Below are 23,074 nucleotides of genomic sequence, written 5' to 3'. Positions count from 1 at the left end.
AACCAAAAAAAAAGAAGTTAACAACAATTAACGTCTTAGTTTTAGTCTTTTCACTAAAATGCCATTTTAGTTTTAGCCGTATTTTAGTGTTCTGAATAGTTTTAGTTTAAATAAACCCATTAGATTTAGTTGAGTAAAATCTGCTGGAGATTTATTAAAGTATAATGCATTATTTAAGCAAGTCCCTAGAATTTCCAAACTCATATATTTCTGGAGTAAACCTGTATTAACCTGTTATGACTTATAATTGTTGCTCCACGTGGTTAACAAAGGGTCTTGTTCTCATTAGCACCAAATGTAAAATGAATCCACACAGCTGCTCTTCTCCTTCTCCCTGACGTTGACATGTCTGTACAGTTTGTGCAGCAAGTGTTTGCTAGCTGGTGTCCCACTGGGTAGATCAGTAGGTTGTTATTCAGTTGTGCACTTCTCCCTGCTACAGGAAGAGGAAGAGCTCAGGGAACCAGAATTCCAAATGCAATAGTCACTCCCAGAATTTTAATTTTTCGTTCCAATAACATCTCTACTACTTAGTTTTTTTTTCGTTTTTGTCACTAAAAAACATGCAGATGAGAAAAAAATGCAAAAAATGTGCATGCAGTTTTAATTCTGAAGTAAACTTTATGTTTGTGACACTCCATTTGTGTATTTTATTTTAAATAAAAAATGGTATTTAATTTTTTGTTATACGATTAATCGAAAAAATAATTGGCCAACGAATCGATTATGAAAATAATTGTTAGTTGCAGCCCTAAATCAACATATCAACCCAAAGCTGGATCTATTTCTGCAAAAGCATTTAATGTATCATATGGTAATGCAGAATTAAAAGTTACATAGTTAGAATGTAATATTTACATTCCAACCATACTTATATCAAAATGCCATTTTCAGAACTACAATTTAATGTAGAAAAAATAACATTCTATAGCCTGCAGATGTCAGTCTTGTGACTGCAGTCCATTAAGAGCTTTTTATGCTGCAGTTGTACTGGCATATGCAGCAGAGAATCAGAACACTATTAATCACACCCATTTAATGAACCAAACACTTTCACAAATTACAAACTGACATTCAAAGTCAATGAGCAAGATAAACTAAGGAGCAAGTCTGGAAAAGGATTGCACATTCATTTTTATGTGCTATTAAAAACAACAGTCTTAACACATTCCTATAGCGTTTTTATAAGGTAAACCCTCTGAACTCCAAGTTAAGAGTGCATGCAAGCAGACCTGTAAAACTATGCGTCTTGTGGTTATTTTAGAAGGTTTTTCAGCGTACACAGCGCAGGCTCTGGGATTCTCTATGACCTCTTGGTTTCAGCTCTTCCCAAGCATGGCCCAGAGGTCATAGGCTTTCCGCACCTCACTTTTAGAATATCATTGCGCTCCTATATTTGTATAGTGGCACAGCACATCACTGCACAGGACATTTATTAGACAAGTGCATTTTTTAAACAACTAAAAACAGAAGACAAGAGTTATTAAAGGGGGGTTAAAACAATCTTTTATATGTCCTAAACCTGGCAAGATTACATATACTGTACATAATATGAAATATGGATTAAAGGAGAACTATGGGGTTAGGGCTTTTCCCTATAGTTCTCCTAAGGGTAACGGGAGGACACAAACTAGCGTCCTCCCATCACCCAAAGCTCAGTATACCGCGAGCTAGACGCCGCAGCCGGAACGGATCCCAACAATAATGTCTGGATCCACTCAGCTGCATGAGTGACAGCTGGCTCTGCCTATCTAGAGGCAGAGCCAGCTGTACCCGCCCCGTCCATTCCGCCAGTCAGCGCCGGAGGATCGGACAGGGGAGGGGGGAATCCAGTCTCTCCCCTGTCACAGCTCTCTGCTGGCCCAGGATCGAGAAGTGAGCGAGCGCCGGTATGTGTTCGCTCACTTCCCGATCTACTGAGCCGACCTGTGACAGTTTCATTGTCACACGTCGGCTCAGATTATGAGGCTGGGTGAAAATCACTCGCCTCATAATTCTCCTTTAAGCAGCAGGTAACAAAGATTTTGCAAGTATGCATGCATGCACAATTTTTAACTTGCAATTTGAAAGTGTTTAGATAAAAAACTATTTAGACTTTAGTTCTGCTTTAATTATATAGTGATAGATTAAGCTCGTTGCCTTATAAACCAATACATACACCCACCAAAGAGATGATACATGACATGCTCTTTCAAACTGAACAGCTCATCAAACTTTCATTTGATAGCACTGCTCTGTAAAATTTAGACTGGAATCATAATAATCTAGTTTCAAAATACTGATCTCAAAATGTTCAAACAAAACAATCTATATAGTTGGAATATATTCTTAATCCAGCAAGTAAAACTTACCTTTAATAGAGCAGCAACAGCTTCTTGTGTAGCATTTCTAACATCCTCTCCGTTTACTGTTAGTATTTGATCACCTTGCATGAGTCTCCCATCTGTCTCTGTTATGCCACCTTTTACAATATCTGACACAAACACTCCAGTATCATTCCTTAGATAAGAAACATGCAACATTAAAAGACTGGTACTGTATTAGCAACATGTACATCTCTCAGTCGCATAGAAAAAAGAAAATTAACCATAATTACATCTGTGATAATATAGCCTATTAGTTCATTAGCCTGGCTGATGGACTACTGTAGTATACAAGATGGCTGCTTTGTGATATGTGTATGATCTATAATGTGCAGTAAAAGCAGCAATAATAAGTTAATACAATGCATTTTAGATCTGTATTTAATATTTAGCTAATTAGTTAATGGCTTAATTTATACAATGAAAGCACAAACAGTATCTTTATGACAGTTAATCACAAATGCAAGAGCTTTGAAAAACACTGGATTCCTTCAAGAATTTGAAATGAATATTTCACCTTTTTCCCACAATGCTTAATCCAAGCCCTTTTCCTGGCCTCTTCTGCAGCTCCACATTTAGTATATCATACATATCCTCTTCCTTGTACTGTGCCTCATCTCTGTATACTGAAAGGCGCACTTTTTGTGGTGTCTGTCGCAACACATTTATGGCTTCATCATGTGTGGCATTTCTTAGATCCATACCATTAACCTGCGAAATAAAATACATTTATACACTAAAAAAACCATGAAGGTTGAATGTATCATTTTTTTTTTCAGTTTGCAATTCCATTACCTCTAAAATCTGGTCTCCAGCCCATAGTCTGCCATCCTTGGAAGCAGCACCTTCTTCGTATACTTCATGAATAATAATTGCACCCTGAAAACCCAGAGAAACAGTTTATTTAATGAAACTGATGACCTGGAACACAAAAATACAAAGTGCTAGGACCACAGAGCTGCAAAGGCAAGCTGGTGTGCTATAAGAATCTTCCTCGGAAGTACCGGTACTCCATGTGCCACCAAGATATTAGTTCTGTAAAAGACTGGACATGTCTAAAGCATGGGATTTAGTATGCTTCTTTTCTAGCAATAATCAGAATCGCTTTCATGCAACCCCACGTATATTTTCTAGTAATATATTTTAAGTTAAATATTTACCAGTAAGGTGTCTGCACCTCCTACAATGCTAAGTCCAAGACCCGTTCTCCCTTTAGATATATCAATTGTGGTTTCACACCCAGGTATAATTGGACAAGTGGCTGGATCTGAAGGAAATGTTGCAGGAGTTGATGATCGACTGGCACCTAAAAAATCCAGGCAGTTAAACAAAGAAGAAATATCTATACTACAGCCATCTCTGGTTTCATAGAAAAATGACAGTATGAAAAATAAAGATTTCATAAAATCCATACATAACCTACTATGTGATTCAGTGGCGATTATAAAGCAATGAAACAAATTGCAAAAATTCCCTAACAAGTGCCCAATAACATCAATAGAACTGAAAAAGCAATTAAAAACAAAAGGGACAAATGCATAAGTACTGCTCCAAGCTTACTCCTGTGATGAACTACAATCTCACATTTAGTTTACTAATTTGTATTGAGATTGTAGTCCATCATGGGAGTGAGCTCGGAACGGTGACTACTTTACAACACACACAGGGACCATGGGGAACAAAAGTAGCCACCCTCCAGAAAGAAGGACAGTGTCAGCACCAATTCAGAGATGATTTGAGGATCTACAGCCGAGTGATACACAAATAAGAGACACTTTTGTTAATAGTTAAGGTTCTTGAATGTATTTTTAAGACTTAACTCCTGAGTTTAGTGTCACTTTAAGTCTGCTGGGAATGTATGGGAGCCATGATATATGCTACTACATCACTGCTTGAAGCACAATAAGGATACTTATCTGTATAAGGCACTGGAGTTTTTTTTCCTGTTCCTGATTCATATGTACTTAGCTATGACTTATTAAGAAGGAAGAGTGGCTACACACAGGTCTTAATTTGTTTTAACTCCTTAACATGTAAACGAGTTAGGGCCAAGAAGGTCACGTAGTGAGTAAGTATTCATATCACAAAAAGGTTGCTAACTGGGGTTTTGTTACTGCTCAGTTTAACTATTGTCTGGTTAAATTGCTTAGGTGACAAATAAATGGAAGGAGACCCTTACTGCGAACAGCTTCTGGTTCCATCACGCTGATAAGTGGAAGACATTGCTGGCTATTTCTTTTCTCCGTAGTGCTGGAGGTGAATGTACTGAGGGGTAAAGGGTAACTTTGGTTGTCCTCTTGATCATCAGAACTTACTGTAAGCTTCACAGTTGTTTTGGCTTTCTTCAAAAGACTAACAACCTTAAGAAATAAGAAAAAAAAATCCACAAAGGTTCAGACGCATAAAATTGGTATTTAATGTAAAAAAGAAATGGAACTAAAAGTATAGTTGTATAAAAAATTATTCACATATTAATACATTTATAAGTCTGTTTATCTTTAGGACTCCAGGTATGGGCCTGTGGCCTATCACATCAAACCCTGCTGAAGAGGTTGCACTTCCAGGTACGAAGTGGGGTTTGTCAAACAGTCTACAGCCAGTTCCTCAGTGCTATCACAGAATTTACATTTAGTGGTCTTAACAAATACTTTAAATCATTCAGAAATAAACACTAGACCACTAGTAAGAATCCCAAAATAAAATAACATTTCTTGCTCTTTCTGTGCATCCTCTGGTACTTCAATTAAATAGCTCGATGAATGTAATCTCCGTAATTACGACCAGTCCACCCTGTATATGTATAATAATATTTTTATTTTCCTACTTCATGATCCTTACAATGCTTCTAATTCTTGGTAAAATATGTTACATAGGAAAAAATATTACAAATTTAAAAATGAAACATACATTAGGATGGCTAATACATGCTGTACAAACACATGGGCATATTTTCTAAGAATGTAGCTTTTAGCAGGCTAGTGCTATGCCACACTGACAGGGTGCAGCCAATACACTCACATCAGAAGATTCTAGGATTTGTGAAATACTTTTCCTGTACACAGAAAGGCTGCTTTTCACACAAGTCACTAAGAGGTCTTTGGCATATGGCATTCAACTAACCCTTTCAGTTTATCATACAGCAAAAACTGATTGACAGAGTGGCAGGTTTTGAAATTAAGCTATAGTAATAACCTTGTTCTTAGTGAGTACTAAATGTTTAGTTTGAGGCTGCATGAGTTTGTGAACCTTTACAGCAAATATTATCTCAACAGAAAGGCATTTGAGTTTAGCCACAGGTTGTAATAGTTTGGTTAAAAGTTTGCCACATTAAGCTGGCTGAAATAATAAAAAAATAGCTATGAGCAATGTAGACATATTATTGGAATATGCCATTTAGCCAGCGTGTACTAATTTTGCTAGATGAAAAAAAGGCTTGCAGTATAAACCGTGTTGCCCACAGCCACCAATCAAAGTCCATGTTTCTGGTTTTTAACGTGCTACAAAATTGACAGCATCTCTTTCTTCTACGTTTAACATCACACTCAATGAACTACTTCTAAAACATGAAACATACCTTGTCAATTGGATCACCCACCACTGGTTCATCATCAACTGCCAAGATACGGTCCCCCACCTTGATATGTCCATCCTGTGAAAGAGAAGGGGGTAGAGGGGTGGGAGAGAGTGTTCTTTAAACACAAGCCACAGTTCACAAACATACATGGTATTAAATCAGTTACAGAACCATGATTCTTACCTTTGCTGCTGCACCATAGTCAGTTAGGCTTTTAATGACTACTCCATTAAGGGTGTCTTCTTCACTGATAGCAATACCTAGGCCACCCTGATCCTGTGAATAATAATAAACAATATACAAGTCACTATTTTCTTCACATTTTATAGTTCATACTGACGTGCAGTACAGCGCAGTGCCAAAAAGGTGCAGGTCCGATTTTTGAGCCATTGAGGTATGTTGCCAGCTCCTTCATTTTGAATGGGCTTCCTAATGCATTGCACATTAACGCACCTCAATGGTCAGGTGTGAACCTAGCCTAAGGAATGTCTTCTTTTGCCAGATTTCTGCATGAAAAGCTCCTTAAAAAATCTGATCTTTAATAAAATAATACTAATGAATGAACACATTTTCATTTAACATACAAAACACACACAACAACATGAAATGCTGTGAAAAAATAAAATAAAAACTATACACAGGTAGGGGAGTCAAATGTTTTAATACATTTCACATGGGTACATGGATTGTACATCCATGCAGAGGGCTGTATTTATGCACCCGGGGAGCCACAGGTGTTCGTGAAACATCTGTTAAAATTTAAATTCAGACTATGGCTGCACATATGTTTTCACACATCCCATTGTTTACATCTGTAAAGGAACAAATGCACAGCTCTGAACAGTCAGTCTGTGCTTAAAGCTGTGCATCTGTCCCTGTATGAATGTAAAAACGGGGATGCGAGTAAAGATCTGTGCAGCTGTAGCCTGTCAATGGATGAGGTCTAAATGTCTGGGAACAGTGTAAATGATAAGAAGGCAACTTAGCCAGAGTGTACTGAAAGTTATTAGCTCTGATGCACTGGCACAATAATGTATTACACGAAAAATAAACTTAGTTCTTCCTAAACAGTTCTAACAGATTATCAGTGTAACACGTTTAGTCAGTTACTGATAGGAAGCTTTCAAAGGCACTTTCCATTTGTATTTCCACCTATGGAGTATTGAATAAAGGCTCTACCCTGGGAGAATTTGTACTCTTTATCAGTGTTATGATGTTGTCCCAGACTCTGGATTTCTAGTAGGTTAGAATGACAAAAAGTACAGGGTATAATCTGTGGTCCAATGGTTACTGGAGTAGAGCTAATTAGTATATTTGGGAAGGCTAATAGTGGAAGAACCCTTTCTCAACACCATAGTAGATTAAAGGGTTTCCCACTTTCCCCTCTATTTTATATTCCCATCAGCTTGGCAATCACTCCCTGAAACACAACATCACAAATTGTCATCTATTCAGTATGCTTGCATGTTTGTAGCGTTTGTTGGCTACCTTTCTTCCCACTGACAATAGAAGCTAATGACACGCATATCTACAGACTGATGTCAATCAGCTATATATAGCATATACGTGGGCTGTTCAGAGCATGTGGTGTTAGGGGTTCAGGAGAAGTCTACATCAAGAATTATATGCTTTGGAGTTCTTGGCCAAGCTGTTATGAATGGCACACACTGCTATGTTGAAAACTGTGAAAATAATCCCTCTTGTTATAGATGTCAAATATATATACAAATAAGTAAAGAATTTTAAAGTGCTCAGCACAGATTACAAGCTAAAAGTTTCTTCCAGAAAGCATGCTACTGTGAAAAAAAAAAACACAAACACATTTTTTTTCTGGGACTAGCTGTTTGCATTAAGCGTATAAATAAAAAAATAAATAATATATACAGTACATTCAGAATGTATTCAGACCCCCTTCACTTTTTTCGATTTTGTTATGTTGCAGGCTGATACTACAGTTGTTTAAATTCTATTATTTTCCTCATTAATCTACACTGAAAATTTTAGAAATTTTTGCAAATGTATGAAAAAGGAAAAACTGAAATATGGATGCCTTTCCATGCGTTCCAGACCAGAAAAAATGAGACAAGCAGTATTTTTTTTTGTCTAGACCGGAACGCTATGGTGTGAACAGAGCCCAGAAATATCATAGGAATATATTGGGATGCTTTTTTGGTCCGGGAACAAACTGTTCTGGTCTGGACATGGTGTGAACAAGCCCTCAAACAGAGAAATCATTGGTAAGGGGAAAATACAATCTGAAGAGCAGTGAACCAGGATCAGTAAGAGACTGCAACAGCTAACCAAAAATAGGTAGAACAACACATTACCTACAAGGTAGGAAACTAAACCAACAAAGTGATGGTCAACAGAAAAAAAATCCCAGCTGGACAGTCCCAGGAAAACAGGTCCCTAGAGGGAACCTTGGAAACCAAAAAGTGAATAAGAGAAGACCAGCCAGTCAACATAAGAAGGCTAAAACCTTATATTCCTAACCCTTAGAATTCAGGAAAAAGAGGTTCCATGATGAGAAAAGAGATTGCCTGGCCAGACAACCAATTTCGGAGTGAGACAACAATGGGATGTGAGAGCCCTCACAGTATATTGTTCCAAAGAAGAGGTAAACGACCCTTGAGACTCTTGAATATTTCAAGGGTACCAACTCTGCAGTCAGACTGACTGAAGAAAGAAGAAGGGTGAGCAAGGACACTCATACAAGGGTAGGCAGAAGTGAGTTGATACTACAACCTAGTCCAGTGTACATGAAAAGAAATAACCTAGTCCAGTGTACATGAAAAGAAATAAGGATATGCAGGAACCCTATCCAAACACCTGGAGGTGTCTCTGGGGTCTGACAGAGGAAATTATACAAATCTGCCTAACCATAGAAAACACGTTTCTAAGAATAATTATCTGTGTGTTCTGCTTGCTGACAGTCCAGGGGAGCACAAGCCAATCCAGAAATGTTTATTTCCTGCCATGCAGGAAATGAGGAGCACCCTGGGGTGCTCATGCAGCATAGGAGACCAGGTCACCAGAGCTGTTACAGGGAGAGCTCCCAAACTTTGTCTGAGGTAAAGGTCCTGCAACATTTAGGTAATGTCCTTGCCCACAGTTACTAATGCTAGACACGTGGGAAGCCTTATCTGTTCTAAGCTTGCAGGTGGTTAGGCCTGAAACAGGAAGGTTTGGACTGCAAGAGTCCAGAAAGCTGACCTTCTTCAGGGAGGGTCAACGAAGCGTTCCACATCTTGGGGATGACAAGAACAGGCTCCAGGGTGACCATAAGATCCAGTTCTTTGAGAAGTAACAAGTGCTCCAGGAGGTAAGGAAACAGTAGGAACTGGTCCCTGCCATCCTTATCTGACTTAACAGGCAGGGGGGCCCTTTGGGAGAGGGGTAAAGCTGAGCTACCATCAGTAGCCAAGGATATAGGACTCTCTCAAACAGGAGTGTAAGTCAATCAAGAGTAGAACCAAGAGAGTACAAGCAAGGGGTCCCAGGGTCAGAGAACCCAGACAAACCTGGAAAAATACACTGCAGAGTGAAGTAACTCAATAAAAATAATGAGAGGCAGCTGAAGGAGATGACAGGCAAAAAGGTCCGGCTTGTGAGTTACATGGGGTGAGATGGGCACCCAAGGATCCATCCGGATGAACAAACAGCCCCGCACTTGTAGAAGTGGGGGCACACAGTCAAACAGAAGGCTTATCAGAAGCGGGTCCGAAGCAGGTCTGACGAGACCACTATCCTTGAAACGTTATCGCGTTAGATCCTCCTTAGAGAAATCAACAGCATCCCAAGTATGTGGCCAAAGTATCCTATGGAATTGTCCAGACATCAGGCCTACCTCTTCAAGGAAATTTACCCATTCTGACACAGTTTGACAGATTACTTACCGCAAACAAAGGACAGGAAGCCACACCAATTATTTCAAACTGGGTTCCAAGGAGAGAATGATCAACTTTCTAATGTTAGTGAATCCTGAAAGGGGAACACACCAACTCTTTAGGTGGTATGCCTGTTAAGGTGAATCACTGGTGCATGTACATAAGGAAAGCACCACTGATTTATAAATTCCCTCTTAAAGTGGAAACGCTCCGCCACACTCTCAGGAGGGGCCCAGGATCCTTCAGGATGTTTCCAGTCCTCATAGAGGAATGACCCAAATTGCAGGTGTAGAAGCTCTAAAAGACCTGACACCTGAAACAGCAGCCTGATCTATCAGGTGCAGGGTAGTATGCACTGCTTTGGTAAGATTTGAAAACCCCTGAAAATCAATGTCAACTGCAGAAGACTGTGGTGCTTCAAAAACAGCCTCATCTGAGATAAACTGTTGGGTCTCTGAATCAGAGAAGGTAACGGGCCACAGGCTCGGTTTGATCTACGGACTCAGGAGGTCCAGAGTTTCTGCGGGGGATGGCACCAGAGCATGCTTAGAGCATATGGAGGCAGAGTGCCCCAGTATCTGAGCACAAACAGTCAGGAAGTCCAGAGTGGACATGAAAGTCCACGTGGGTGAAGCCATGGCACTGTTTGACAGAGCTGAGGTAAACTCCGATGAGACATCTGTGGCAATGGGACTGTCCTCTGTGTGTCTTTGGGAAGACATGATACGTCCACATAGCACTAATACAAGTAGACCAAATGTGAGGCAAGACTTCAAGAACTCACAAACCTGGCCAGCTGGAGCTGATGAAGGTTTCAGGCAGCTGGAGGTCACCAAGTCACTGTAGGAGGGCAGTGGAACAAAAATACAGATTCACACGGTGTTTTAAGAGCAGGAGCAGCAGCAAGATGACACTTCCTCTAGGATAAATGGCAGGACAGAGCACGAGGAGCATGCACATTCAGCTCTCCACCTACTGGATTATATCAGTGCTCGATCCTGCAGCGTTAACCACGGCAAAACCAGAGGTAGTGGGAAGTTTGAAACTACACACAATAGTGCAAGGTAGCTCCCAGTGGTTCAGCCTTACTTATAAAGGGAGCCTACAAAGACAGGGTCACTCCTGGGACTGTGCTAGTGTAAAATGTTTAAGACTTTTTTCAGCATTGCTGAAGAAAAGGCGTTCATCCTAGGACAACTGCAAAAAACTGAGGAATGCTGGGCATAGGAAAGGTTATACAGGGGATTTCCTATGATCCTCATTGCAATCTAGTGGTATGGATGCCATTCACCCAGCTGCACGCTGGGTGTAATGTTCATGTATCAGCCCCTTTAAGTTGTCTGCATAGCTGAGTCTGCACCAGTGACAAGGTTATGTATGATAACTGTGTGTATCAAACTCCACATTTTGTCTAGTATTTATGAATGCACTTTAGAGTAAGAAAAAAAATGAAAAAAAAATATTACCTTTGGTAATTCTACATGGAAAACATTTTTGAAGGAACCAAAACAGATTGGAGGAGGTAATTCTGGAATGTTCTCTTCATTCTAAAATAAAACAAATACAATTTAACACCCAAAATTAGTAATCTACAAATGAGTATTAAGTGCTGGGTCCAATATCAGTAGATATAGTACTTCTAGTGATCTAGGATAGTAGCACATTAATGCAATCAGCGGCTTATATTCCCAAATGCTTACTAACTGCTTTTTCGAAATTACAGTACAAGCTGAAAGTTGCATGTAAGCAGAAATCCAATTTCTTTCCGCTACAATTATTGGGCCAAACATGACCAAAGCCAAGAAGGGCACCACTCAGTAGAACTCAAATTGCACCCAATCCACACAAAACATCCTGCAGTTTCTCATTGCTGAAACAATCCTGACCACATGTCTGCCACAGAAAGAGGCAGACAGCATTATGTAAATGTGCCAGTGTGATGTCTACCTCTTGACTTGGAAAGGCAGAAGAGTTGGAAGGGCATGGATCTGTCGTTTTCACGGGGCACACTGCCATTTGGCTTACAGCATCTTTATTCCTTTCAGGGGAAAAAGAAAACATATATTCAGTATTCAGCAATGCTGTACTAAACCAGCTTGTAAAAAAAACAAGGTGTAACTATCAATAAATATACATTTAACGCTGACACTCAACAACTGTCCAGAAAAGAGTTAAAAAGGTCATTTTCTTGTTTCCAATTTTCTGGATAGCTACCCATTGAAATTCAAGAGCAGCAAAAACCCTCTCTAAACCCACCAGATTATTGCCAAGGCATGTGTGCCTCAGAGGAATTTTTTAAACAAACACTAGTTAATCAACACGCCTACAGAAATAGTGCTGTACCAAATGTCTGAGCAGATGATGACATGTCACACAGAACAGTATTCAGTCACTAAAACACAGAAAAACACACTGGTTCAAGTGTTAGTAGTCGATCATTTTCCAACCATCATCATACTACTTACGTAGTATGATGATACTGGGCCTGATCTGTCAAACTTTGAGCAAGAAAAGGCTTGCATGCTACCCAAAGCAAGCAGTGACATTCCAGCTGTAATTCTTCCAGAGCAGGCCACAACATAAAAGCCTTAAAGTGACTGATAGCCACCAATAATGTTTTTGCACTTAAATTAACATAAAAAAGCCAGTGTTAAAGAGTCAAAAATCACATCACATACATATCAAGAATTGCATCTGAGGTAGCCAATGTTAGAAAATAGAACATAAAAAGGTATTAGTTTAGCAGTCTTATGACACACTACCAAATCAGAGAGTTGTTAGTAGATGAGGCAATCTGACTGAAATACAGCTGACAGTGGGTAAGGCGTAGGTCAGAAGGCTCTATTCAGCACCCTGCTTTCAGCTCCAGGCTTGTGTATGTCTCTTAGTTCCTGGGTACCCTTACCCCTGGTTGCCTGCTCCTCTCTTCTCCCTTTAGCAGAGCTGCCTTTGGTGATCACGGAGATGTGGTTTTGCATGGTTAATCTTGGGTTCCCCTTCATATAGCATCATGATCACGTTCTGGTCAAATAACAATGAGGTCCTAAACACTGATGACACGACTTTCCCAATTAAATGTCATCTCCACAGATAGAAATTGTAGTGTTGTAACACTAATGGATCATTTCTGGGCCACAATGACTACTGCCTTTGCCAGCATGACTACAAGACTCTTCTACAGCGGGTGGAGAGTAATAGCCTGGCTACACATACACTTAGAGCCAAGACACACAGCCAAACTTGATGCTGGAGACAACTCATCAGTTTCAAGAATCATTTACTAGTCTCAATGGAATTGCTCTTTTGTAAGCTAGGCTAGCAAGAAGCCACACTGACTCCACTAACGAGGGAGATTTAGCATTTGGAGCAATTGAGGGAGGGATTCCACAGAAGAAAGCTGAAGTTTCTCCCATGTGACCCTGCCCCTGGCAATGTGTCACTAGCGTTGCCCATGTGACATTATCCAGGTTTGAGTGCTTTTCTCCCCATACAAGTTATTGGGAATACAAATGCAGCTCAAATATTGAAGCAGCTTAGAAGGAGGTCAAAAGCAGGTCAGCACCTGTGAAGGACCTCAAACTGATTTCCTATGCAAGCCAAATGAACTTGAAAGCATGTTGCATTTGCTCATCTACAGAAGCCCTAATACTTTTAATTCAATTTAATTATAATCCGTAGTTGACTGGCCCCTTAACAGCAATACACAGGCACCCTACGCCAGTTTTCAACAAACTGAAGTTCAGGACATAAATCAAAGTAGTCACCCTAGGTCCTACAACGGATCAGGTACTCAAGATTGTTTTTTTTAATCTATGTATGGTTTACAAATATTTTTTTAACGAACCTAATACTTGGAGCATGATAGAAAAAGAATGTGTTCCTCTACGTGTCTTATGGCTGAAGGCTCTTAAACCCCTGATACAAACAGCAGTTTTTCATTTTTCATTCAATCTGGACTTTACAAGGATATTTCATGATACATGTATCAGAAATGTCATTATACCCCCTATTTATCTTGTGCGCTCTTGGGCACACTTTTACTATATATAAATCGTAAGAAAAAATGGTGACCATTGTAAAAAAAAATGTGGCTCCTACTTATCCAACGCAAATCAAAATTATGATGTGGAAATGCTTGGTTAATACTAATAAAGGAAATTGTACTGATTTTAATAATGCATAAAAGCACACTTTAAGCTACAGCAACAGGCCCAAGCATTTAGTCCAGATAATATATAATTACACTATTACAATATGATAATCATCAGGGATGCACCGATATATATCGGCCGCCGAAACTTATCGGCCAAAAATTGCACTTTTGGCTAAATGCTGAAAGTGCCATTTTCCTGCCGATACATCGGCACATCCCTGCTTTCTTTCCTCACCGCTGGGCGCTGCTTTATGTCCCAGCGGGGAGAAGAGAAAGTGACAGCCGACCGAGCACTGCGGGACAAGAGCGCTGCGAGTGGCCGGTGTCTCCTCCCACACCGCTTGGCCACCTATCACAGTGCGGCAGAGCGGTGTGGGGGCGGAGACAGCGCTCTCCTCTCTGACAGTGTGTGTCAGATAGGAGAGCAGGCTACATACACTCAGTGATCAGTGATCGCTGAGTGTTTGTAAATAATTGAGGATATGGTAGGGTTAATATATCCTCAATTATGAATGAATGGGAGTGATCTACATCACATCTACGTCACCTCCTGTTCCGTCATAATTGTGGTTATAGTAATACTATATTCTCATGTTATCAATGAACAGGAACACTCATAGAGGATTCCTGTTCATTGATAACAGGGGATACAGAAAAAAAGAGATAGAGGACTCTGTGTTCTCAATCTCTTTTTCTATTTTAAAAGGGAAATATCAGGGGCTGCTCAGAACCCTAATATTTCCCCAAAGCCCCTAAAAGTAAAAAAGACAAATATTTAATAAAAATTAATAAATAAAAATAAATTTTTTAAAAAGTTTATAAAAAATAAATACAATATTTAAAAAATTTAAATAAAAACATTTTCGGTATCGGTTTCGGCCTGACAATTTTTTTCTATTTCGGTTTTCGTTTTTTAAATTTCTATTTCGGTGCACATCTAATAATCATCATTACTGAGTAGCATTTTGAGAGTTACTTTATATGTCTTTAGTATAGCTTACTAAGACTGCATGTAGATCAAAGCTAAAAACAATTAGAAACCTCCAGTATAGTGGACTCAGTGTGAGTGACATCTATGAAATTTCAGAAACAGCTTATGTGTTGGCCAAAAAAAAAAACATTGATTTTTTTTTTCTTGGCATGGCAAACGAAATCATACAATCTGCAAAATATTTTCCTTAGGATATCAAATAAACCAGTTACCGTTGCAGAAAATTGGGCCATGTTTTAGAAAGGTTTCCTCTAGATGAAATGCAGGTTTAGGGTTCTGTATATGCAACTTTTATGTATTTATTTGTTACTAACTATGTAATATATGTCAACATGTGAATTAAAAAGTAAATGTCATTTTTTTTAAGATGTCATCTACTATAGCCATACAGGCAAACACTCCGATAAAACACACCCATTTGGGCTGAAGTCTATTGTTATGATTTTGGATTATTGGAAAACACTGGGGCACCCGAAGGAAAACCATGAAAACATGGGGAGAACAATCTCCCTGCAGACAATATGCCTAGCAGGAAAGTATCTGGGTAAAATACAAACATTTTTACCTGATAAAAATTACTTTGACTTTAAATGGCGCACACTTGATAATAGATGAAGCATTTTGATGACTTCTCCCATACAGTATTTGTCCATTAATCTATGAAAAGGCATATATTCAGATATTAGAATAGAACCTGTTAATAGACACAACAACAAAAACAGCAGGCACATGACATTTTACCTCAATAGAGGCAATTTCAGAAAAAAATCCAAGGGCCTTTATTATGCCAAAACAACACTTTTGGACATGTGCTTAGTTTGTGATATTTATGAAGTACTGCCTTTTAAATGAAAGCCAAAACTGATAAAAGATTAATTAAGATACCTAAGCATTCACTGACTGAAATAGAAGAACCTTTAATCGACAAGGAATCTTTATTTCCGTCTTGTTCATAAGTTGCTCAATAGGATTCAGAATCTGCATTTACAAGTACAATGGATGTATTCACTGGCGGCTTATTGACATATACTTGCCTCTAATAACTCATCGGCAATCTGCAACCGGCCATCTCTGCCAGCTGCTCCATTTGGATCAATCCCCACGATGAAGACGCTCATTCGTGATCGGTCTTTGTTTCCAGCAAGGCTCAGGCCCAATCCAGTCTTTCCTTTCTCCAATTCTATCATATGCAATTCTCCTGGCAGGTTTCCATAACGCTGTGATATCTTTCCTAAATGGGAGGAAGAAGCACTAATTAACAAGTCCATCATACTAAGAACAGACATGAGTAATTAGCTCTTTGCAGCAAAATTGGGATAAAAAAAATGTGCAGAGGTCCCCTAGCAAAAACAACACATTATTACCACCATTTTACCATTGAAAGTGGCTAAAATTGCTATCTTTAGATAGCCTAGTTACATTTATGTTCTGTGAGCAGCAATAGGATTTCCCCAGTAAATAAAGAGTTTAGACATTTTCAAGTGAAAACCAGAGTGTGTGCGAAGTAAGAAAACAAAAACAGGATTTTTTTTTTAAATAATACGGACCATAAAAATACCAATTTCTGAATATGTATGTCCTCACTATCATATTCATACTTACGTTTTACTTTTGCACTTCATGAAAAACTGGTGTGCTAGACAGGGGGCCTAATTTCTCTCTGCTGTTAAGTTAGCCTTACAAGTCTTGCCCCTCCTCTCTCTATCAGCATACTCCTTGCTAGCACATGAGCACTGCAGCACCACTGCCTGTCTCCTTGTGCTGCTCGTCTTTCTCCCAATCTGAGCTCTGCTGTACCAATATTTCAGGAGACTGAGATCAGGTAAAATTCAGATATTTTTACTGCTTACAATTTCAAGCGCACAAGTAATGATTTATTAAATAATACAGAGCTACATTAAACTGTGTCTTTAATTTCTGCCTGGAATTCAGATTTGAAGTGCTTCTTAAGTCAAAACTTTTTTTTTTACTTATCTGGAGCTACCTTTAAGAGATCTCACACTTCTCCTAATGGCAGTTTTGTCCTGGGCATAAGAAATGGAACCAAAACATAAATAAAATGTTTTTGAAAGATCAGAACCTCTGCTTCTTTTTTATTTATTGTGCCGTTGTTGCAGATCTCCCCCTCACTTTCCTCCAGTATATGAACAAAGGTGGTATTTCCCCAACGAGGACACAGAAAGGAATAAGAGTTAGATAGAGGCTTTAACTTTTCTCTGTATCTAAATCTATAAAAAAAAATGTTTTCTCAAGCTGCACTTTAGGAAAATGTGAAAAATATGGGCCATTGCTGACCGCCTAAAAATTAAACTTGCCTCGTTGTTGTGCTGTGCCACTGGCTCTAGTGCTTTCTGAGACACTATCCAGGAATAAGTACGCACATCAGGAAAGTCAGACAAACATAATTGTACGAATGCACAGAAATTTCAGGCGCCGAAACATATCAGCCATAAATGCCGAAAATACCATCTTTGAGGTGCATCTCTGGTTTCTCTCCTCCTCGCTTGGCGATGAGGCCGGGCAGGGAGGAGAGCACTGTGAGCGGTGTGTCAAGGGAGGCCGAGCTCAGTCCGCACCACCCAGCTCAGCCTCGTGTAACAAATCAGGATATAGAGTGGTGTGGGGGAGGAGACAACTGTGAGCTGTCAAAGGAGGTGGGGCCAGTGATGTGGGGGAGGAGTCAGCTGTCAAAGGAGACCAAGCTTTCCTTCGGCACCGCCGGTGTACTGGTATTCGACAGCAAGTCAGGATGAAGAGCGGTTACAAGCAGTCAGCGATCAGCTGATCGCTGACTGCTTGCAAATAATTGAGGACATAGTATGTTTACTGTTCCCCCAATTAAGAATGAGCGGGAAGTGCTCTACATCACTTCCCGTTCATTCATGATTGTGGACATGGTAAACACAGGTCATGAATGAACAGGAGCACTCAGTATAGAGGCTTCCAGTTCATTCATAACAGGGGCTGCAGAAGAAGAGATTGAGGGATCTGTGTTCTCAATCTCTTTTTCTATTTTAAAAGGGAAATATCAGGGGTTTACCTGACAGCAAAGATAACAATATTTAGTAAATAAATAAAAATAAAATATTAAAAAACAAATGTAAAAAGGTTAGAAAAAAAATAATTTTCGGTTTCGGCCTGACAATTTTTTTATTTTCGGATTCAATTAGAAAATTCGATTTCGGTGCACCACTACTTATTTGTATACTTGTTGCAGGTAACAGGCCCAAAGTATTAAAGTTATGGGTTAAGCATGATAGCATTTTCACCAATAGAGGATTTTGAGCACAGGTATATTTCCCCATGTCATTAAAGATGTCAACTCACTCCAGCTGTAGCCAAACTCGTCTTCGTTATCAGGGTCTCTAGAGAAAGTATTGGTGGCCATCTGAACATGACCAGCACTGACTGCAGATAAAGTCGTGGATACTGGTGCCAAGTTTGAAAAAGTTGTTTTTTCTGTCTCAGAATCTGAATGACTGGAAGCCTAAAAGAGGTTAGAACACACTGCATGATAAAACTGTTACCCGCATATACAAATATAATTATCATACATGTAAATAATATAATAAACATTCTCCAATTTTGCTTGTGATACAACGTGTGGCCATGTGGTAGTTCTTCGTCTACAAATGGCATACTGGGACTATATTATATTGCAAATGTAAGCGTTTTATTACTTAAGTGTTTGGGTACAAAGCTATACTTATGTCATTTTCATGTCTGTGAGTTAACTATTTTGAACAGAAAATTAAGAAGTAAAGAGCCAAACGCAATTAAAATAAAATCATGCAGCCAAGGAAACTGACCCTTATGTGCCCACTCAGAACAACAGCTAGGTCCTCATTCATTTTGTAAACTATATTGCTCCCCAAGGCCAATTCAGAATGGCATGCAGAATTACCAGATCTGGATAATCATCTTAAAGGAGAACTATGGTGTTAAGTCTTTTCCCCATAGTTCTCCTTAGGGTAACAGGAGGACACAAACTAGCGTCCTCCCGTCACCCTAGGCTCAGTATACCGCGACCTGTAGTTCGCGGTATACTGAGACGCCACAGTATACAGCGAGCAGCTGCTCGCGGTATACTGAGACGCTGCAGCTGAAGCGGATCCTGACAATTGTGCCGGGATCCGCCCAGCTGCGTGACTAACAGCTGGCTCTGTCTATCTAAAGGCAGAGCCAGCTGTACCCGCCCCCTCCCCCGTCCGTTCCGCCAGTCAGCGCTAGCGGATCGGAGCGGGGAGGGGGGGGAATGCAGCCCCTCCCCTGTCACGGCAGAGAGCCGTGACAGGATCGAGAGGGGAGGGAACCCGGTATGTGTTCGCTCACCTCCCGATCTACTGAGCCGACATGTGACAGTCTCACTGTCACAGGTCGGCTAGAACTATGAGGTGAGTGAAAAGCACTCACCTCATAGTTCTCCTTTAATAATACAACTATTTTGGAGCCACAACATTTAGTGAAGAAGCAAGCATTTATTTCACCTTTACTGAGTTATTCCAACTCAGTAATTGCACTTGATACAAAACCAGTCCTCTTTTTTAGTGGCATACCAAGCAGTATCATTTTTTTTCCCCTCTCAAATACCCATATTTTAAAAAGAAATAACAGAAAAGGGTCATACAATACCAGTTTAAATTAGCAAATGGCCAACTGTATAACCCCGGCTTCCCGGCCAATCAGCATGGAGCCAGTTAAACAGCATGGAGCCGGCTTCCTGGGCAAACAAAAAGCCGGGCGGCGGGTAATGACACGCCGCCAGGCTTCCTGGTTGGCCGGGAAGCTGACTTTATGCTAGCAGAGGTACCAGTATCGGTACTCAGTATCGGTGAATATCGGTATTTGTACTCGTATCAGTGCATCCCTAGGTAGAATACTATTGCCCAATGCATGGAAATTAGGAATTTACAAATGGACAAAAAAAATAAAGATTTTATATAATGCATAAAAACCAACCATACTAGTTACATTCTGTCATGCAAAAAGGCAGACACATGAAAACACTGTTAAAGACAGGGTATCCAGAAAAAGTTGTACTCCTTCCATGTACAAAGGAGGTGCTTAGTGGTCACTGATTAGTCTACAGCTGATTTAGGTAAGGGCTTGTGGGTAGGGCAGAACACTATGTAATGTCAGAGTCCTTACCGGAAATAAGCTGTTAATGTTTGGTGAAGGTTCTGCCATTCTATGAGAATCTAATTCAGCACCTCATCCAACACAAATAATTTTATATATGGGCACAGAATTATCGCTGCCCTAAGCTCTCTAGTGCAAATTAATGAGATAGGTGCAATTGACCATGAACCCCCTCTTCATTAATAAGTGGAAGGAAAAACTTTTCTGAAGAAGCCCTTAACTCAATGTGAAACACCCCTTTAAAAACAATAAGCACAATTTCAAAATGAACTAAAACAACAACATTAATACAGTACAGCAAGTGCATAAGAAACCAAAGCATCACACTGTATGAATCACAAACAAGCACATACTGACAATGGAGTGTTACGGTCACAACTATTTAAATTTGTGCATTCAGACAAACCTTAAATGGCGTGGGAGCAAAGGGGTTAGTTGGGGAACAACGGAAGGCAATTCTAACCGGATTCATTGTGCCCTACAGCAACAAGAGAACAAAAACTTTCACCAAAATACAGTGTGTTCTTCACCAAAAAATTGATGAAGATGAACTCGGCAATACCAACAAGCATATTGCTTTAAAACTAGAACTGTTGAAAACACTAAATACAACCATTTTTCATTTATTGAGTGTAGTTAAAAGAGAACTATGGGGTAAACTTTTTTTCTCCATAGTTGTCTTTAGGGTCACGGGAGGACCTTATTGCCCGCTATATACTAAGAGCACCACAGCCGGGACAGATCCCAACAATGCTGTTGAGATGCATCCCGCTGGCTGATTGACAGCAGGCTCTGCCTATCTAGAGACAGAGCCAATTATGTCCACCCCCTCCCCCGTCCGTCCTTCCATTCAGTGCTGGAGGATCAGAGAGGAGAGGGAAGGGGGAATCCCTGTGGGGAGCTGTGACTGACAGTCGCCACTCTCTGCAGGGAGATGATCGGGAAGTGAGCAAGCAACGGTATGTTTTCGCTCACTCATGATCAATAGAGCGGACGTGTGACAGTTTCAATGTCACACGCCGGCTTTAATAACGGGGATGAGTGTATTTCACTCACCTCATAGTACTCCTACACTTTGCTGCACATGTACCAGGCAGAGGCATGGAGACAGCATATATGGGCAAGGAACTTGAAGGAAATGGGACTAAGCTACAAGAGATTGGATAGTCAAAAACAACATTACACAATATAAATTAAAAATAATGCTTAGTGGAGATATTTGTTTATAACAATGATGTAAATACATGTTACTAGTTGTAATTACTGCAGTATTTATGCTATACCAGTCAAAGCTATAAGTAAATGCAATATTTAAAGCCAGTCATAGTGAAGTATAAGGGATTGTTTCCAGCAATCTTCAGACTGGTTCTGGATGCGTTTCCGCACCAAAAACACACTGGTCTGGAGATGGTGTGACCAAGCCTTAAAAGTGGAGGATAACCTGCCTTGTCAAATCTTGGTTAATGCTGGGCTGTTAAACTTCCAAATTTCATTATATTTGCAGGCCTTCATGGAGAGAAGATAGGTCTGCCCACCATTTCAATTACACAGATCAGACAAATCTTGCTGATGGAGTCTCAAAGAGATATTAGAAGCGAGCAAGTGACTAGACCACGCCGATAATTTAAATATCGCTTTTATAAAAAAAAATTCTGACCCTACAAATTCCATAAGTGTTATCCTATACAAAAAAAGTGCAAACAATTTATCCCCATACACCTAAAAGATATTTCAACGACAAGAGTGTTTTTGGGACATGCTTATTTTACATTTTTGTTAAAGTTTGTATGGTTTTAAAGGATGTTTTATATGCAATGCAGAGTAACTAGTGTCACAGAGCATTGGGGGTTTTCAATAGAGACAGCACAATGGAAGCTGTTTACTTTCAAACTCTCTCTCACTCTAATTAAAACATGTTACTGGTCTTTCTTAAAGTGACAATAAACCCTCAGATTTTTTAACATAAAACAATACTGTAATGTGTGCCTTACTGAATCCATGGTTGTTTCCCTTCTCTTTGCTGCTCTTCCTTTTAAATCTGTATCTGTTCTCATGCTCTGCAGAACTTCTGTTTTGCAGCAGACTGCCTTGTCTCAGTAATGGATACACGGTGTCTGTGTATAGACCTGTATAGGCTTGAAACCTGAGCCAGCATTACCAGAAGAGGCCCTGAGCTGAAAAGGGAAGTTCTCTCCAAGCATGAGAAGACATGAGGATTTAAAAGGAAGAGCAGCAAAGAGAAGGGAAACTACCATGGATTACAGTAAGGTACACATTACAGTATTGGTTTATGTTAAAAAATCTGAGGGTTTAATGTCACTTTAAAAAGCAGGTAGAGAAGGGGAGGGAGGGGACCCACTGCTCTGACTCATTCACTTCTGTGTGTAAATTTCAGCTTGAATAATGAGTGTCCAGTGATATCATGATACCCTGGAAAGCAACCCACAGCTTAACCTGCTGGTTAAAATGAGAATATACATATTTATATGCAATATTTCATATTTACCTGACAAAACTAAAGAAACATATTTTATGAAGTCCTCCCCAAAAAAAAAAAAAAAAACTATATGCACAACCACTAAACATTCCCTTTAATATAAGTTACAAACAGAATTAGACCAGTCTAACATGGACAGTAGATTATGAAATAAGCTTATATAAATTTCACTGCTGACCTTGAAAATGATACAGAACAGATTTCTTTTTGCAGAACACTAAAGGAGTAAATACACATTCTAGTTAAGCTGATCATGGATATTATGTACAGTGCTTTTTATAGGATCATAATGTAGGGTTCTGTTTGACATATCCATACACAAGACATTATTGCTGCTCTTTCTTATGAATATGGGATGTCTCTTGGGCTTCCAAAGACCTTACACACCCAGAGAAAGCAAGAACCTGGTATGTGAGCTGTGCAAGTGACAACTGTAGAAAGTTGACATGCCTATGCAACTCTCAAGAGCA

The 23,074-nt window shown here is 39.7% G+C and overlaps 1 protein-coding gene across 1 annotated transcript in view; it reads right to left on the bottom strand.

The window, feature by feature from the left end:
• The window catches only part of MPDZ (multiple PDZ domain crumbs cell polarity complex component), a 132,269-nt gene that overhangs the window by 23,790 nt on the left and 85,405 nt on the right, over positions 1 to 23,074 (bottom strand). Inside the window, exons 31-43 of the mRNA XM_018556477.1 lie at positions 20,514 to 20,585; positions 18,296 to 18,455; positions 16,003 to 16,199; positions 15,534 to 15,625; positions 11,772 to 11,862; positions 11,291 to 11,371; positions 6,121 to 6,213; positions 5,938 to 6,012; positions 4,543 to 4,723; positions 3,524 to 3,669; positions 3,159 to 3,242; positions 2,881 to 3,074; positions 2,352 to 2,499 (exon numbers count right to left, since the gene is read on the bottom strand). Of these exons, the coding sequence (XP_018411979.1) occupies positions 2,352 to 2,499; positions 2,881 to 3,074; positions 3,159 to 3,242; positions 3,524 to 3,669; positions 4,543 to 4,723; positions 5,938 to 6,012; positions 6,121 to 6,213; positions 11,291 to 11,371; positions 11,772 to 11,862; positions 15,534 to 15,625; positions 16,003 to 16,199; positions 18,296 to 18,455; positions 20,514 to 20,585 (1,614 nt within the window). The remainder of the gene's footprint in view (positions 1 to 2,351; positions 2,500 to 2,880; positions 3,075 to 3,158; positions 3,243 to 3,523; positions 3,670 to 4,542; positions 4,724 to 5,937; positions 6,013 to 6,120; positions 6,214 to 11,290; positions 11,372 to 11,771; positions 11,863 to 15,533; positions 15,626 to 16,002; positions 16,200 to 18,295; positions 18,456 to 20,513; positions 20,586 to 23,074) is intronic.

The sequence above is a fragment of the Nanorana parkeri genome, unplaced genomic scaffold, assembly GCF_000935625.1.
Source record: "Nanorana parkeri isolate BGI_ZX_2015 unplaced genomic scaffold, ASM93562v1 scaffold239, whole genome shotgun sequence".
NCBI lineage: Eukaryota > Metazoa > Chordata > Amphibia > Anura > Dicroglossidae > Nanorana > Nanorana parkeri.
This window is presented reverse-complemented; position numbering and strand designations above follow the sequence as displayed.